The following is a 19,878-nucleotide window of genomic DNA, read 5'->3' as shown; positions in this document are numbered from 1 at the left end:
TTTTTTAATTTTTAAAAATACACTTTGTCATAGGCACAATTATAATTTTTTTATGTCCCGACTTGTTAGGAAATTCCATGTTAAGTCGGGACTCTTCTATATATAAATCAATAACACTTATTAACATATTAAACAATTTACAAAATAATCAAAACAATATACAAAATAATAATAGAAAAATATAAATAATAAAAATTATATTTGTCAAAAAATGGAATGCTGAAAAGTTATATAATTGATCAATAATTATTTGTTTTTCGAAACAAGTCAATAACAACAAGCCACGAAATAAATGAAAAAAAAAAACACAAATTGTAGTGAACAAAACACTAATACAGCCTTTAAAATAAGCAAATAAATAATAAAGTTGGTAAAAAGTAATACATTTTTAACTATCGCTTTAGTGTTTTTAAAGCGTCTGCATTGCGTTGACGAAATGCAGGTAAATAACAATTTAAAGATTATAGACCTGTTTTCTTAGAAATATCAACAATACAATATTTAATTGATTAAATTTCACGAAGGAAAAGATAATATCTTTTCTTTGTTTTTTTTAATAACCCTGTATACTTTAATTTAAGGAATCAAATACATAATTTTATTCGTAATTTTGCAACGAAAATGAATTTTCGAATACAATGCTTACTTTAAGATAGGATAATAAGCGTTTTCTCTGTCTATACATACCTCTGTCTTCTTTTTACTAAAGAATTACATGGAATTGGGAATCAAAATAATACGAAAATTGTAAAGCCAATCAATGATCAGTTTTATAAAGAGCCTTATCATTTTACAAAATTAATTTGCTTCAGAAAGAGATTTCCTACTTAAATGAATAAGATTTGAGGCTTTGCAGACTTTGTATATTAACTGGTTTTATTAATAAATTGGATTCTTAATTCGCTGATATGCCGAAAACATTTATCAGGATAAAAGAAATATAAAGACGGTAGTTCGGTCTTTACTTTCACATATCGCACTTTCGATAACGTAGAGTCATAACTTGAAAAAGTCGAATTTCCAGGAGAGCCTGAAAACTAAATAAACACTTTATCTTAAAACTGTATATTTTCATTGCGTTTTTTTTCTTTTTCACCCTTTAAAGCAATACCGATGTGTCATACATATTTAGATTGATCTTAAAAAATGCTATTCCTTTTTTTAAAGAAAAACTCGAATCGGACATTGTTTGAGAACGGCGGCGTTTCGCTCAAATAAGTGTTAGTGTAAGTGTGTTATATATTACAACCACCAAGCGGGTAAATCGTAAAGCTAGAATTATTTCAATTTTCTAAGCACATAAGGGTTTTTTTTATAAAATAAATAAAAATAAAAATAAATGTTTTTTTTAAAGTTATGACTCTAATTTATTGGATGTGCGATATTATATGCTATAGCGGTGGGCATAACTGACGGATAAAAATAATCGAACATTCATAACCGGTAACGAGAAAATCTGATTGATTTGTAATGAAAAGTTGTGGCCAAAATTAGAAAAAAAAGTTAGAAAAAAAAATAATCGCAAATAATCGGCTGACTGTTAACGTAAACGATTACTTATTTCGAACATGCATGAAAAATGGCCATTCAATTATTTAGAAAGGAAGGGTTCTGGAATAGATCCAGTTGAAAAATCACATATTTACGGATCGGATATCCGAGGTCCATATCCCACTCTATCATAACTTTATTTCATATTTCTCTAGCACAAAAGTTATTTAGAACCCGGAAATACCTCGTCAGAAAATTAAAATATTTTGGTAAATAATTAGACCTATAATGTATGTTTGTTTAAATAATTTTAAAAAACCACCTTATGGTTACAAAAATGAGGAATTAGATTTAAGCGATTGTTTTTTTTTATTTAAACGGACTCTTTTGGTTTAAATTGATTAGCAAATAAATCGAATAGTTATATATTCTCATAACCTGTTTTTGCCATGCATTATTTGGCTATGCGTTCAGCTATTAAATAAATTATTTTTTTTCAATAAACCGACTGTCATAACGGTTACACGGTTATGAATACAATATAATATTTCGGATGTAAAAAATCTTATTCGATTATTATAATCGATTATGTTCGAGACTAATATAAATACTCTTTGTAAAAAAATAAACCATAGCTTCGAAGATAATCTTTTTCTGCGAAAACTTTCAGAGAAACATTATGTTGTAACATTTTATATTGGAAAACTAAGCTTTCAATCTATAAAGTGAATTAGTGATTTCAAAGCCTCCTAGATTAGCTATTTTCCTAAAATTTATTCGTATTTGTAGGAAAAGGTTGATTAGCGTAATGTATATATATTGGGTATTTTTTATTTACAAAAATACATTTTCACATACTAATCGTTTTTGATACTGGACGCTGCGCTGTACGAATTTGAAAGATCAAGCAATCGCATCTCGTAAAAACAGAAAAATATTTTTTTTTATTAATATACGCTATGATACATTCTCACCTATCCTATTTATGCTGTATTTGGGGTTTCGCTAACAAAAACCAGATTTCTGAGATTCAAGTTCTTCAAAACCGAGCTCTGAGAAGCATTCTTGGTTTGAAATGGGATTCCCATGTCAAGGATATTTATCGTAACACAAAAATACTTCCTTTCAAGGTAATGGCACTGTATGACATCACTAACACTATTTCAAACATCATAAACTTTTCTGCTCACACAAATTTAAAACTTACATTTAATCATGAAATTCACAACTATAATACACGACATGCAAAAAATCTTCACATTTCTAAATTTTGTTCCACGAAGTTCGGCAAAAGGTCTCTGGAATACATTGGTCGTATACAATTTAATAAACTGCCTGATGACCTTAAAAATGAAATGTCGAGTGGTAAATCTCAAAGACCAGAAATGAAGACCTATTTCTTGAATCTTTTTGAAAGTGATAGTTTTTAGCTCAGTTTCTGTGAATAGTCTATATATTGTGTTTTAGGTTTAAATGTTTTTCTTTTCTTTTTTTAATATTAAGTTCACAGAATGTTTAAATGTTTTTATTTTCTTTTTTAATATTGATTTCACAGAATGTTTGAAATATTAATTTCACATATTAATTTCACAGAATGTTTAAATGTTTTTCTTTTCTTTTTTAATATTAAGGTCACAGATTGTTTGAATGTTTTTATTTTCTTCTTTAATATTAAGTTCACAGATTGTTTAAATGTTTTCTTTCCTTTTTTAATATTAAGTTCATAGATTGTTAAAATTTGTTAAAATTTTTATTGTTTAAATGTATACTATGTATTGTTACAAGAAATGTATATTTCTTTTATGTACCGTCCCAAATGAGTTTTCTCGTACAACTCCTGGGAATATAATATCATGATATTCATGTCTTATATGTTTTATAATAAATAAAAAAAAAAAAAAAAAATAATTTTAAAAATGATTTCACAAACGTGTAGGGTTGAACATTTTTAATTTTATGTACAATTTTTAATGTGCATTGTACTTAAATGCTTATGAGTAGAAAAACTGCTTCATAATGTGAAATACTCGTAAGCTATAATATTTTTGTTTGCACCATATAAAGAATTCCAAAATGTTTAAAAAAATCATGTTTAAAAGACAAATATTATTTGTGTTCTTATAATTTGCCCAAACATTTCAATTTCGGGGGGTATTTTTAACGAGTTTTACGTAAATAACTTATTATTAGAGAATGGAAAATAAGTTGTAATTTAACGGGTTTCGAACTTAGGATCCTCGATCCTCGAGTCCGTGGCAATATTCACAGGACCACAATCCGGTTTCTAATAAAAATATAATTGTAAAGATAAATTTACAGGCTAAACCATAATTAATATAATTAATATGTTTGATGTATAAAATACGTATATATCAATGGATAATAATTGTGTATGTAGTCCCAATATAACACGGATTAATCTAGCAAATCGAGACATGAAAATAATTAATTGAGTCACATGTATAAATTCACTTTTATTTTTCACATTCACACACCCTCACCTTCACCTGTAAATTCATTCATACTTCATTATATATACTTTTTTATCTTTACTGTATATTTGTGTATATCTGTTAGTTGTTTTAGTTTGTGTTTTTTACTTTATACTATTTTATGTCTCTGTAATTCTGTTGATAATTAAAATAAAATAAGATGAATACATAAAAAAAAAAATATAAAAAAAAATATTTTAAGTTTAGGAGGGTCTTAATTTATTACTATGTTACAGGCGGAGCCTGGTCTTCCAGGCCCGGACTCAACATCAACACTGTCCACTGGCAAGCTACGACTGAGGCCAACTTCATCACCAAGCCTCGTCCGGCTTCGTGGGAGAAACCGTCCACGGGCAAGCCCAAGCCTACCAAGAAGTTCACCACCACAACCCAGAAGCCGCAGACGGTCAAGACTCCGCCCCCCAAGCCGTACACGGCCAAGCCCGGCAAGATTCCAACTCAGCCTCCGATGTCGACTCCGGTCGGGAGGCCGTCCACTGTGACGTATTTGTCGACTGTTGCGCCCTCTGTTGCGAACGCGAAACCGGCCTTGGGGTCAATCATGACTACAGCAGCTACCAAAGATATCGGTGAGATTATCATCATTACTATACAACTTTTATTCACACCTGATATTGCACATCGTTTGATTAACTTGCGAAATTTCAATCTACAAAAATACAGTATAATATTTTGAAACTGTAATGATTTTTACCATCCTGTGAAAAAAATATTTTTGGAGATTGGAGTTTTGCAAGTTAATCAGACGATATGATGGAGCAAATGGGTAATTTTAAACCTTAACTATTACATTTTATTTATGTTTGGAAAAAGAACCGAAATGCAGATGCGCATACTAAATATTTATTTACATTGTATAACACATTGAAAAATACTCAGTTTTGGATTTAAATGTGACGCGAGTTTACATGAAATTACCCCTATGATATTTAAATAAACGTATATGAATAATGTTTCCAATGATAAACATTTCATTTTCAACAGCGATAAAATTTTCCAGTAAAATAATATCGAAAAGGGAACAGAAAACCTAAGTTGAATTTTGAGCAGCTACGAAGGAAAATATTTTTTTTACATGGTTATTTTCTGTTTATGGATTGTAATAAAATTGAAATTTTCGCATTGATTTGATATGACAATTTCTAGAAATGTGTTCTAAGAGATAAACTATCCTTAAAATTGATCAAAATTTTTAACAGATAAGACAGATCGGCCATATTAAAAATAAATGCCACGTATCTTGATCATCTGTTTTGGAAAACTCGTCAATATTATCCTTAAGGGACAAAGTTCAAGGACAAAATAAAAAAAATAATGCAAAACAGCCATAAATAACTAATATTTCATGTCAAATTTCTCAGAAATCCAACTCGGAACCTCAAGACGAACGCGTCAACTTACACTATAAGGCGGGCTTTTCTCGAATCGATTTCCCTTTTCAAGATCTTTACCTGAGCGTAGTTTTTGAGTCGAAATCACTCGTCCACATTCCGGTGCAATTTAAAACAAAAAACCGTATTCTTAATTCTCTAGGAAACGGAAATTGAAAATAATTTACCTTTAAATACGTATTCAGGTAGTTACAGTTAAAAAAATGGCTAGGTTTTGGACTTAAATTATCTTCTGGAAGGATTCTTAACAGATTTTTAATGACCGTTAAAATAACAAGCAACATTGGAAACTTATTTATTTGAATATTTCGCTTATTTTCTTGACTTGCTAAATTTCATCAGTTTCTGTGTTAACTCAGAAGAATTTATTGTTACGGTACACGCATTAAACAATACATATTTGCATATGCGGCTCCGAAGCATGCGCGCGAAAGGACGTACTTCAATATTTGAGCCATTTTTTACATGTCAGAATCAAGTTGTAGCAAAGCAGGGTTTAAATCTCAGACCTTTGATCCATGGGTCCATGACAATATAACGCAACAACTCGGTTTAATGTAATATGCGCTTTCAGTACCTAAATTACAATATGATTAGTACATTACACATTTAACATATAACGAATTAAATACACCTGCACCTAATTTTTAAACACTTAACTTCTAATTATTATTCGTATTTAATTTGTTGTAGAATATAAATAAATACGTACATGGAAAAGGGGTAATTACATACGAGAGACGAGTGAAGGAAGTATAATTTCTTTATTTAATCGGCACGAATAGGTTCTATGTAGGTATTGATTTTTATTTGAATAGCTATTCTGCTGTACTTTTAAAAATGTTTTTTTTTTATACTTCAGTAACCTTAATAATTACAACTGATAATCTATAGTTAAAAAAAAAACATTATAATGACAAGAAGGGTAAGATCGTTGATTTTACGTAGCAATTTCTAAAGACAAACACAAGTATTTAGTTGTAAATTAATGCATATTTAGAATTTCCCTTTAAGGGTCGGAAAAATACAACACTTCTTAGTTTGAATGAGAGACTGTTCGCGTGCCCCCTACTCTGGTCACACAAAATTGATAAAATTTCCCGAGACTCCACAGAATAATGAGACAATTATTGAAAATAAGAAAAATTAAGTGCTTTTATTTTGAGGTGGTAGAAAGTTCTGAAAAGGAAAAATGGATTTACAGCACTTAACGCGTACATATATCACGTTTTTTAAGATTTATGTTCAAATTCGATTTCACAAATGGCATTTCAAGTGCTGGAGCGTGTAGTGACGGTTTGAATACATTGCTTAACGGGATTTAGTAGGCTCCTAGTCATATTTTAAAATATTATCAAGGTTTTAAAATTTAAAATAAGATGTCTTATGAAAAAAATCATTAATGATTAAGATTGTCAATTTCTTAATAACTACATGATGATATATATTTTCTATGTCCATACATTAGTAATGCAGATTTGATCAAAACTATATAAAATTAGTGAAAATCTTCGTGAAAAGTAGATACTGGATTTAACTATAGAGTTTATAAAAAAATAAAGAAGTTTTAGTTTATTTTTTATAATCCATCATTTTTTATCTATTTCTTATGCTGTTGTATATTTTTATATGTTCAGGCAAATAAAAAATACAGTTCTCTGTGTGAAATAAAATCAGAACCCTGGACAAGAGTTTTGACTCTAAGACTGTTCTCGAGTAAAAATCAAAAATAAGGAAGATAAGTCCGCCTCGTAGTGTAATGGACGCGTTTATTGACAAAATAATTAGGACATACTGCCTTGAATTAATAATGCAGTCCCTCTACAACATCATCCCTTTTTCCTCACCCAGTGGTGTAAGGGCAATTAATTGATAAAATTAATGCGACGCTTCAGGTGTGAGTGAGTCCAGGAACAATGGAATAGCACAGTTTGAAAAACCTTTAAAATAAGTATACCCTGCATGGAATAGAACCTAAGACCTCAATAATGTAAGTCAAATGCGTCAGTTGCATAACGAATCAAACGTTTCTTCACTTGATTTCATTTTTAAGGATTTTTACCGTCGGGAGTAGCCATCGAGTCGAAAACGCTCGCCCAGGGGTTGGTTTCTATTTCACATGCAGAACTGTATTCTTCGTTCGTCCGGACACTAAATAATATATTAGTATTTGTAAAAAAATCCGAATAATTCTCGGTTATTTAAAAAGTTTACGATACTATAAATATGGTAATAATTATTATTTTGCAAGAAATGAAAACATAACATTATTATCACGATAAGGAAATAACATAATTATCGTTAGCTCTTAATACTGCAATAAAAAAACTTATTTTAATAGGTCTATCTACATTAAAAAATATTTTGAATTAATCAACCTTATATTATGCAGTTTTAAATGGGCATAAAATATGCAAAGCAATGATTTGCTGTTAATTTGCATTCATAAAATAAATATGGTATGGAAAATTTAGTTTTTTTTTTTTTTTAAGAATGTTTTTTTATTCTGGTTGGCATTTGATTCCCACCATTTGCAAAAAGAATCAATAAAATTCTGGGTTGTGGATAATTTCTAAAGCGTCGTTTTTTGTAAAAATCACCTCAAGAACGCTGTACAATAAACAACCCAACACCTCCTGCAGCTACAGAGCGCAGAAGCTGTTGGGATTCTGTTTCCCCAGTTCAGTTAAATTTTAATTATAAGTGCTACTTAGTTTTTTTTTAAATATATGAAATCTAGTCCCTTTTTACAGTTGAAGTTCAAATAAAAAGCAATTTAAAAGTAAATTTAATTTATCCATAATAATATAAAACCTAAAATTACCAAACGTCTTGCAGCTACGAAGCGCAGGGATGAATGAAATTCTAGCAACTTAAAATTATTGTACCAAAACAAAATAATTCATGAAGCAATGTAGTAAATTTTAGTAATTTTAGTGTTGGGATCGACTGGGAGTGTTTTTAAGTGTTGGGACCTAAGATTTGAATATCGAAATGGTTTGTTTCAGAGTGCGGCGTCCCGACGCTGGCATCTCGACCAGAAACCAGGATCGTGGGGGGGAAGGACGCTACCTTCGGACGATGGCCTTGGCAGGTAAGGATTATTGATAATATTCCCTTATTGACCAGAGCGAGCGTTGTGTACACATCCCTCTACGTGAAAAATTCGTTCGAATATTTCATTTTAAAGTTTAGTAGTAATAACATGTTATACGTGTATGATTTATAATAACACGAAACAAGTTTCCCAAAAAAAAGACGTAATTTGGTGTTCCAACATTTAAAACGTTTTTTGAGTTTAAAAAGTTTAGATAAACACCATGTGTCGTTCATAAAAACTATGAAATTAGTTTTAAAATAGTTGAAACAATTATTTTTCGTTAATATTATAAGCAAATTGCTATTATAAAAAACAAACTGCACCGTCGAGCCTTGCAAAGTCACGAAAAAAACAATAAAAAAAAATCCATTTCCATTTATAGTTTTTTTCTAGAAAAAAACAGAGGTTGATTGAAGTCTTATTTGGGCGTTATTTATTACCTTAAGTAAGTTATTATTACGTTTGTTTATCAACTAATATATTAAACAATTATTTGCATGAATACACTGTAATTAACAAACAAAACTTTTAAAAAAATATAAAAAAAGTTTTCTTTCATTTTTCATACATTCAGGCATCTATCTCATCTCATACTATTTTAACCCTTTTTACATTGATCTATTTTGTGGTGTTGTTATGACATAAATTGTTTTAATATGATATATTACATAATAAATTTATTTATCTTAGAGGCATTTATGGACCATGCTTTTCGATAAAAAAAAAAGTTAAAAAATACCTCACTATATTTTAAATTGAGTGCAGATCGTAAGCTTATTTTGTCCAAATATTATTTTTCAATAGTACGAGCACACTTCTAAAATCAAATACTAATTTATTGAATAATGTAGAAAGTACATTTTAAAATTGCTCTTTTCGTACAAAAATAAAATTAAACTAAAGTAAACTTGTAAAATCAAAAAAAAAACATTTTTATTTTATTTTATTTTGAATCTTGAAATAGGGCACTATAATAATAAAATAAATAAAAACAACTTTGTTTTTAACAACTATTTTTTTTCTTCTGATCGCTTTGAAAGCTATACAAGCTTCTTAAACTAATTCGATCCTATTTTTTTTTATCAATGTTTACTAAATATTACGTATGGAGCAAATACATCAAGTCTTTTTGTCTTGTAAGAACGGGAAGCGTAATGTGAGATGGATACGATCTTTAAAACTAGACAGAAGTGGATTAAAGGATGTATCGTTTATTAGGTTATTTTTTAATATTTTTTTATTATGAATCGCTTTTTCAATTTCTAAAATTTTACAAGTTGTTTAATTTTAATACTTGATTTTCAACGTGAAGAACTTTTAAGTCCAGTGTCTGTTGAAATTATTATTATTTTATGTCATATGGTTTGCAAATTCAGATTAAAAAAAAATAGTTTTTTTAACAATGTGCACATATTTCATTTATAAGTTGTTAAGATATATTTCTAAACCTTATGTTTGAATTTAACGAAAACTTTGTTAATGCGACCGTATAATGTATTCTGGTGAAATATTAAACACGTAAATAAACAGTTTTACACGTTCCAATATACAAATATACAATATCAAACTGGTGCATGGCGTGGCGACGGTTATAGAGTTATTCCTTTGGAAAACAATATCACGTTTGATCTTTGTCACGTATCAGAGGAAATTTCCCAATGCAAGATTCCCTTGCCATTTAAAATTTACTGGGTGTGCAGATAAATAATATTTCAAACACTTTAGAACGACTACTATTGTAGAAAAATAATTATAGTATTTTGATAAACAATGTTTTGCGTTGGTCCAAATGTTTGTGGAAAAGGGTAGATTTTACGCCCTGGAGAGTTATTGGAATTGGTATTTACTGCGGCGAAGAGGGAAAATATTTTTGAGAAAGGAATATATAAGTTCAAGTATTTACAGTGTTGATGGCTTCTCATTGGTTTATTTATGTAGCTGATTCAAACACTGTGTAACATTCACTAATATGCCTATGTCTAAGCATCCACATATCTTTACATCTTTCATCTGTTCACTCTTGTGATATAAAATATCTAAAACCTTTAGTGAAGTGGGTGAGACCCCCCTAGCTCAATTTTTTCACCTACTCGGCAACGCCTTAAAATACTTTAATTTTTTATGCTTATTTTCATATTAGTTTAACCAACAATATTTCAAGTATGACGAAATGTTTGCAGGGAAGGCTGAAATTCAGCCCCTGAAAAGTGAATAAGATTTGAATTTATGTGTAAAGAGGTCACTTCACACATAAATTTCACCCACGATTATAATTCATAAGCCCTGTAGATGCTTAGATTTAAATATTCAATTTGAAAATAAAAAAAAACATTTCTGTTGAAATTTTTTTTCAAAACCACATTAAAAAAAGAAAAATATACAGGTCATGTTAGACTTGTCAAAAAAGAGTCAGGTTCTTGCATTGACTTATTTATGTCTATTTATTTATTTAGTTTGCAAACTAATTTTAAAGGACTTACAAAATGTACCAAAACTAAATTTATCTATAAATTTACAAATTATTTATCCCTTTCCCTAATAAATAAAAGCATTTAGCTCAACAAGTGGAGACATTTTTAGCTACCCTGAGATTTTCTGGCAACCCATTAAACATTTATATTCTCTTTACCGAAATAAATTAAAATATTTTAATAATTATATATTCAGAAAGCAATAAATATTTTTCAATCTCCCGATAATGGTAATTTATTATATTATGGGATGTTAATTTTTTCTCACAATTCAACACAATGTACTCAAATTATTAATGCTTTTCTCCATATTTGGCGACGTGTGTCGACAAAGATTCTCCGAATGAGATTTATCGAGGGAAATGTTTTATTTATTTCCATCTATTACACAGACAAGAATGGTGTGCGGTGATATCATCCAATTGGCAATTAACATTTAAACTTAACACACGGATGTTGCAAATTTATCTCAAGTGTCTCCTTAAAGGATTGTATTAAAAAAAAATATATGTGGATGGCGTTAAAAAGTTTGGAAATAAATCACGCCCGTGTATATTATCTTTATTTGTATTGTGTTTTATCATTGTGTTATGTTATTATACCGAAAGTTAGAAAGCGGGGCCTTTCTTCTTAACCAAGTATAAAATTATGCCTAGGCATAGTGGTAGAATAAGGAAAGGAACACCACAATTATTCTACCATTGAAAATGGGCTTAACTTTGTCCGGTTTATAAGTAAGGGCCCCACTGAATAAGAATAGTATACCCTAGGTATGCGTAGGCGTAACTTTATAGCAGATTTATAAGTAAAACATCTATTAATTATGCTTTCCCTTTATTATTTATTTATTCTTATTTTTTCTTTTATAAACTATAATTAAAATTTAATAAAATGTGACCTCACTGAGGTTACCCGTGCCGAAAACACTTAACAATAAACACTTAAACATATTTTTTACTTTTGAGAATAATCAAAGAAGATTGACTCAATAAACAGAGATACTTAACAAAATGTCCAGACAGTTTTAAACACTACGTATTTATGTTGATAATTGATTTATGTACATCTATATTATTTATATTACAAAACGCACAATGAAAGAACAAAATATAACATAAGCTATACATCTGTGGAGCAGTTGATTCAATATTGGTTTGGGCGAATGAGACAATCCATTTTACTTTTACCTAGCTCCCCTATCCATTTTTTATAGCCTCTATGAACATTTTCTCGTAATTAATTGTTTTAATAGATAGTAGAAGTAGGTTAAAGATTTTTATTGAACTTTAATAATAAACTTTATATTTCAAATTTTTGTTTTGTAGTAACATTCAGTCTTCAATTATTGAATTACATTATAAAGATAAGGTTGAAAGACACACCAGCGATGTTTCTAAATAATAATCATGCAGATTAAATTATGATACAATCTTAAATGTGTGAGTGCGTATATATATATGCAAGAGGGTGTGTCTGTGTGTATTTATATGAGAGAAAGTTTTTGAGGTTGTGTAAGCGTGTGCATCATCAAAAAGCAAGTGGGAGTGTATCGCAGTCAGATAGAATTAGTCATAGTTTATTTTCAAATAAATTAAGGGGCATGTTAAATATATCAATATGTGAAAAAAAGATTTATAATTTGAACAAAAACGATAGCGGAAAGAGTGTTGTTAAGTGCTACAGACTGGCAGATGGAATAAATATTTATTTCGTGTCACGCGAAAGGGGATATTAAAATTACCTACCTAATAATTTATATAAATAAAATAATTCAGATATAGTGCGTCCGTTTTTATGAGTACAAAATCCGTTTTCTTTAATAGATTGGCTGTAGGTGCAAAGCGTTTTATAGTTTTTATAATTTACTCTTCAAAAATCCGTTGAAGATTTTCAATACTTATTATATTTTTCCTTTTTTACTTTTTCAATACTTTTTATTAAAGTTATGTATTACGGACTCCACATAAATGATGCTAACTCCAAATTACTGCATACAAAAGTATAGTATATGTTATACATTTTGTAAAAATTGACTTCGGCCATTAATAAATGAAAAAATAAAATCTATCATCTGTCTTTGCTGCTTATTTCTGTTCCTTATATTTTTTTATTCCTTTGTAAAAATTTCTTTTAATTGTAATGTTTATAATGGACTTTGTCCGTAAATAAATAAATAAATAAATAAATAAATAAATAAATAAAACCCATGCGTAAAAAAAGATAATTTTGTCACATATATATTACTACATGTTGAGCATATAAAATTATTTATGCATTTATAGATTTGAATAGACGTCATGTTATCTACGGGTATATTTTGGATGCCATGTAAAAGCAGTACTGAGACAGCAGACCTTATAATTTGGAATTAATTAAATTGGCTTAACAACAGGTTCAGGACAGCGAATGATGTTATAGGAGATGGCGAGTATTGTTAAGGCTTCTAAAGACTAGGGACCATCGATTACCTGTCTCTGCCAGGATTTGACGAGTGTTTCTGAAATATGTTTTCGGTATTTTCAGTGGAGTATTTCAGTAGCGCAAACAGAACTTAATTGAACTTGAACGAGTTTCTGGTTCTGGGTAATTTTATTTTGAGACGTATTTTTCGACAAAAATACGATGTGTATTTTTACAAAAGGATTCTTAAAGTTATTTTTCTATTGATTATTTTATTTCGTAAGCGAATATGGGATATAAATAAAAACAATAGGTTTTTCGAAAATATTTACCATTTCCTATAATATTATAATATGGTGGTTTATAGGAAACCACAGTAACTAAATGTACTTATTTCATTATTCAATGGTAGTAAATAAAATATTTATGGTACATCTTACCCCATTTAAACTATCCAATAACAGGTCATGCGCCCTGTGAGTGCCTAGACTTCCATAATCACTTCTCAAAAAGTTTTCTCGGTCTGTTGCAATAAATTTCAAATAAATAGTCATTTGTTTATTTTTTCAATATTAAAAACCAGACCTTTTGATTTGAAAAATATAAAACACGATGTCACACGAAGAAATGCTTGTCTCTTGATGCCTCCATAGTGTAATGGCTCAGACGCTAGGCTCACGCACGGGAATTGCGGGTTCAATTTACGGATAAAACAAATTTTTCTTAAGTTAGAGTGTAAAGTTATGTGATTCATCATTGTTAATAAGCCTCTATATTTACTATAGAAAGTGAAAATATAGTAAAATATATTATTTATGTAAATTGAAAAAATTCTACCGTTAACTTAAATTATTCTTTATTTCTTTTTCTGTCTTTCCTTTTTTGGTGTATGTTTAAAACTTAGAATATATTAGTTAACTAGAGATATTCTATATTTCAAGTCAATGTCATATCATCATCATTGCTCCCTTTCCTCACCTAATGGTGCATAGGGTACTGAATTTGTTCACTAATTGCAGCGTATCTGGATCATTTTTTGTTACGTGAAGGTAAGATGATTAGTCTTACGCTTTAGGTACCAGTCCAGGGACAATGAAATATTCTAGTGTAAAAACACTTTTTTAAATAAATATTTCATTTCAACTACGGCGGGAATCGGACCCGAGACCTCTTGCATGGTGGGCAAACGCGCTGACCACTATACCACAAGGCCGACTGAATGTCATATACAAATTCAAATATACAATTGTGTATCTCTCTATTCTCTCTAATTTTGATAAAAAAACAGTTATGAGTTATATATTTTCATCGAATATTTGATCTATTTTAGATGTAGCTAGTATATGAATCAGGTTGTTAATTGTGTTACACATGTAAGCCTATTTTATTAAAAGAACACAACTATCAGGAAATCACTCCTCATATCACCCGTCAATGAAAGTGGTGTTCTCCCCAATCTATAGCTGTGTTAATTTAAAACGAAAGTTTTATTTTTTATTTATTATTTATCTGCAGTTGTACAAAGAAAAACAGTTGTAGAATAAATTGACCAATTAAGTTTTCATAAATTACTTACATATCTACTCAATAAAAAAAAATACAACAAAAAATATACCTACTAGTTTTGAGCTAAAAGAAAAAATATAGATATAAAAAAAAAACAGAATGTATATATCTCTTATATGCATGCACGCAATTACTAAATATGTATATTGCATATATATACAATAAGTACAAAAGAGAACTAATAGGCTTGGTTCGGAATAACAGAGAATAGACGTTTTGTCTCTTTTTTTGATTTTAATCATTAAATCAAATGCAATTTTCCACTCCTACTTTCCTTCATTCATCCTTCACCACTCCTTATCAATTTCCTTCTTTTCCATCCCACTATCTCCTTGTTTTGTTCATATTTCTTTTAGTTTAATATATAGTATATGTGTTCTTTATATAGTTTAAACCGCCGGCAGTATGATTACGTTAATTGATATAATTGGATGGCAGGCCCTAGGTACTATCTAAACATTGTTTATAGTTTTTATTTATAATTATTTAACCTGTACATCTGTATGTATTCTAAATAAATAAAATAAAACAAAATAAACTTATATGATAAAACACCTTTAATATTTTACTATTTGTTTATTATGAAGTAGTTTTGAGGATAGCAAACGCACACGAGTAAACACTATGAACACTGAAGCGCTTCTTCAATTGGCAACGCTGATCCGGACCCAACTTCACACTGAACAAAGTTGGATGTAATACGCGGGCTGTCACCGCTTGGTGCATTTCCACTGGTTTATCGTTTGCATCTACACGTAGTTACCGTACCACTCACGTTCTACTTCCGTCGCATTTTAACTTTGGCGTGAATTGTGATTTGGAGAAATATTTGGTACTTCATCCGCATTCATCTTTTCAATCCCAAGTTATTAAATGAATCAGATTGCATGCTAAAGCATAAAACTACAAATGGTGACCCCGACGTGATCAAATAAAACACGATAATAAAAAAAGTGTCTATTTATTATCATCGTCATCATCCCCTTGTTCGCAATCGATGATGCATAGGGCACTGCATTGATTCACTTAATGCAGCGCATATCGATCATCTGTTATAACCGGGTAAAACGATAAACCTTACGCTTCAGGTGTCAGTCTAATGACATATTGCGGTATGGTACCACTTTTTTATTTTATTCAATATTTCATGTCGACCATCGCAGGAATTTAACCCGGGATCTCAAGCATGGTAGGAAAACGTGTCGACCACTTTACTACGAGGCGAATTGATCTTCGAGTGCAAGATTCGGGTTCTTTTTCTCACAAAAAACTGTATTTTTAATCCGTTTATACACAGATAATATTTGTTGTATGTCAGTGAATTTGTCTACGTTATTTCCAGGTATCACAGTGAAAAAAACTTATTTAACTTTTCTAAGTACCTACATATCCACGTTCATATATAAGTGTATGGTTTTATTCTTCCCCCAATGCTTTGCCGAAATTTCAGATAATTATAATTAAAGTTATAACGAAGTAGCTAGTGACATAAAGCCTTATGCGACATTGCCTACCTCTAACCGCATATAAATTTAATTATGAACTATCTAGTAATATTCCTCTAGACGCTGAGATTTTCTTAATATATTAAGGGTTATGACTTTTACTATGTATTTACATTACATTCCTAAAAGGATTTTCGTATGAACATGAACATACAGCGAACACACGAAATACATTTTCGCATTTAATAAAATAATCTCTTTAAAGTTGTACGAGGTTTGTGTATGAAGATTGAATTTTATGTTGCTTTAGACTTAGTTGAGACAATATTCATTCATTTATTTATTTATGCTTTACTAAGTTTGTTCATAATATCTTAAGAACTAATATAAACTTTAATTAACATGACTAACTTTTTCAAAATTTCTCATGAATATATTTTTTGAAATAAATTTTAAATAATTCAATTCCTTCTATTTCTTTTATCTCTTGAGGTAACTCATTGTACAGCTTTAATCCCTTGTACAATGAGTTTTGAAATCCTGTTTTTCTCCTCATTGATAATATTATCTTGTTTTATACCTTGCTTCATATGTATAACATTGTTGGTTACATTTTATTTTATTTTTTTTCTTTTTCATCCCCTTTTTATTTTATGTATATAATTTGCTTCATTATATTTTATTTGCTGCTTTACTGTGAGCAAGCCGATTTCTTTGTGCTTTTTTTAATACTAAACTACATATTTCTTTTTAGTACAATCGTCATAGCTTTATTTTGAAGAATTTCAGTTGAATAATATGAACCACATGAATGGCACTTTTCAAATAAATGTTTTTTTTTATTAATTCAACGGTTTATACCTTGCTAGACAATAATCTACTTCCCCTAAATATGGATACAACCAAATGGATCACAATCAGCATAAGTAACTGGTCATCGCCTGATTTCCACCTTAATCTGGAAATAAAATCTGGCCTTTTGTGTCAGCTTTCAAAACCTTTATAAAATATCGAGGAATAATTGTTGACAAATCTACGATGGGAGATGCAGGTCCAATCGCTGGTTTCCAGATTAAAAAAGCTGTGTCATAAATCCTACTCACTAAGGAACATCCTGGACATTAGCACTCTCAGAACTGTGTATTTTTCACTTTTCCAGTCAGTAACTACCTATGGTATAATAGGCTGGGGAAGTTAATTGATTTATTAAACACTTTATATACATAAAAAGGCGGGCATATTGCCTTAAGGCAATTTTTTTCTACCTACCCAAACCGTTCAGTATGAGAACATTGCAAGTACATGTGCATATTGAATCTTACGATTTTATACAAAATTAAAACAAAGATTAACAAAATAAAAATGTAAAACATATAAAATTAACACTTTACTGTGAAGAGAGGAGAGTAAATAGGAAGGAAAAAAGAGGAATAAAGGAACAACTGAAATATTTAGAAAATGGCATTTGAACCTTTATGTAAATGTAAATACAGAAGGGCGTTTCAATCAAGCAGCTACTACTGTGAAAGAGGAGGTAAGAAAATTAGAGGGATGAAAGGATATTAAAAGGGTTCTCGCGTTACTAGAACGAAGGTTGGAAGAGCTCTCTCAAATAAACTCTCAGGTTGCACAGCGTCTAACATGAATCCTGCAATGAATGTAAAAAAAATAATTCTTGGAGTGATGCTTCAATATCCCCCAACTTTTTTTATATGAGACAGTAGTTGAATTTATGAAGGTGCTAGATATTACAAAATTATTTTTTGAAACAATCAATAACACATTTCTGGTCATGCGGTTACAAGAGGAGATCCCAGCAGAATGGTCATACGAGATTTTTCGGTAATTATTTAATACCAAAAACACGTACGACTTTCGCTCAGAAAAAATTCTCTTTTGTGGTTAGTGTAAAAGTGCTCAATGTCCTGGATTAACATATTAAGTTCTCTAAAACAAAAACTGTTTTAAGGAGAAGTGCACAAGTTTGGATTTTGTCAAAGAGAAGAGATCATATCAGGAAACTACTGCGATACATTGCATGGATGTATACATATATTAGTCATATTAAGAGTGTTGTCCACATGTTTATTGAAATTTATGAGGATGTAATAACTTTTATTTGTAGTATTCTTTAATAAAATGCTTGCTTTCACTTCCTATTATGTTATATCTCAACTCGAAATAGGGCTCTTGGCCTCATAGAGTTAGAGGTACGTTATTATTAGTTTGTAATGTGTATTTATTTTTATTTTTTATTCATTTCACTTTTTGTACCTAATATACATTAGTGGGTTTATTACAAATGACAGTTTTTTCCAACTAATCAATAAAAAAAAGGTTTTATATTTATAATTCAAGTTACAAAATGTATTCAATAGAAAATTAAAAAGAAACTCAAGGTATATAAAAATTATAAATAAATATATTTGTGCATGAATTATCTTTAATCAATACCAGTATTCAATGGGAAAAAGGAAAAAAGAGGAAACAGGGAAAGAAGAGAGATTAAGGAAGAAAAGGGAGATGTTTCTTCAAACGTGATTTAAACAGAGATACTGTAGTAACATCTTTAATGGTGGATGGGAGATGATTCCACAGTCGAGCCGCATGGACACTATATGAGTTAGAGAAGAGGAATTGTGGATGGGTATTAAGATAGTGATTTGAGAATAAGAACCAAGAGGTCAACCATGAACTGATAAGCGTTTAAAGATTTCACGGAGGTATATAGGAGCGTTAGGACTATGAAGTACATTGAACATAAGTGAAAGGGAGTGATAGTCTCCCCGCTGTCTTATTTTGAGCCATTTCAGTTGCTTATATATGAATCATTATATTATATGTTTCGTTTTATGAATATATTTTATTTTATTATAACTAAATATTATATTGAAAAAATTCTTCAATAATTGTAAAATATGGCAAAATTTTATGATATATTTTTCCAATAACATTAAAACAAACAAAAAGTAATATATTTTTGGTAAATTAAAAAATATTTATCCTTATTTGTTTACCTCTGTTTGAGCTTGCGCGTATATCGTTAGGGTAACATAATATTGACAATATTTTCAATACACAATCAGCTTATTTCTTTGAGCTTAGTAAATAAACTCTCAAATAAATACGACATGAAAGTAAAAATGGAAATGCCGATTAAAAGACCATAAATATGAAAACAAGACAAATATGAAAAAACGTTCATGATTTTTAAGCATTAAAATTTATTTGGAGGTTTTCTCGGAAAGATAATTTCAGCCTGAAAGCTTTTCCTTCGTAAATAAAAATATACTTCCTGAAAAAATAAACATCAAAATAATTTACATTATTCAGTTGACTCTTAATTAACTTGGTCGGTAAAAGACAACATTTTTCTTTTTCGTAAAATTTTTATAAACTAGATTTTCTTAATATTCATCTTACAGTTTTTATAAACGCTTGGAAAAAAGGTAAAAGCACTAACAATTTGATTTCTAAGTCCAAAATTCAAGTCACTGGATT

General features: G+C 29.6%; 1 protein-coding gene across 1 annotated transcript in view; it reads left to right on the top strand.

Annotated features, from left to right (window-relative positions):
- Positions 1–19,878, top strand: part of Sb (serine proteinase stubble) — a 244,892-nt gene that overhangs the window by 164,263 nt on the left and 60,751 nt on the right. Inside the window, exons 5-6 of the mRNA XM_088229870.1 lie at positions 4,220–4,573; positions 8,404–8,489. Coding sequence (XP_088085996.1) covers positions 4,220–4,573; positions 8,404–8,489 — 440 coding nt within the window. The remainder of the gene's footprint in view (positions 1–4,219; positions 4,574–8,403; positions 8,490–19,878) is intronic.

Source organism: Micrasema longulum, unplaced genomic scaffold, assembly GCF_059751315.1.
Source record: "Micrasema longulum isolate JH-2025_06_02 unplaced genomic scaffold, ASM5975131v1 h1tg000720l, whole genome shotgun sequence".
NCBI lineage: Eukaryota > Metazoa > Arthropoda > Insecta > Trichoptera > Brachycentridae > Micrasema > Micrasema longulum.
Note: the sequence above shows the minus strand (reverse complement) of the source record. Positions and strands in the feature narration are given on the sequence as shown.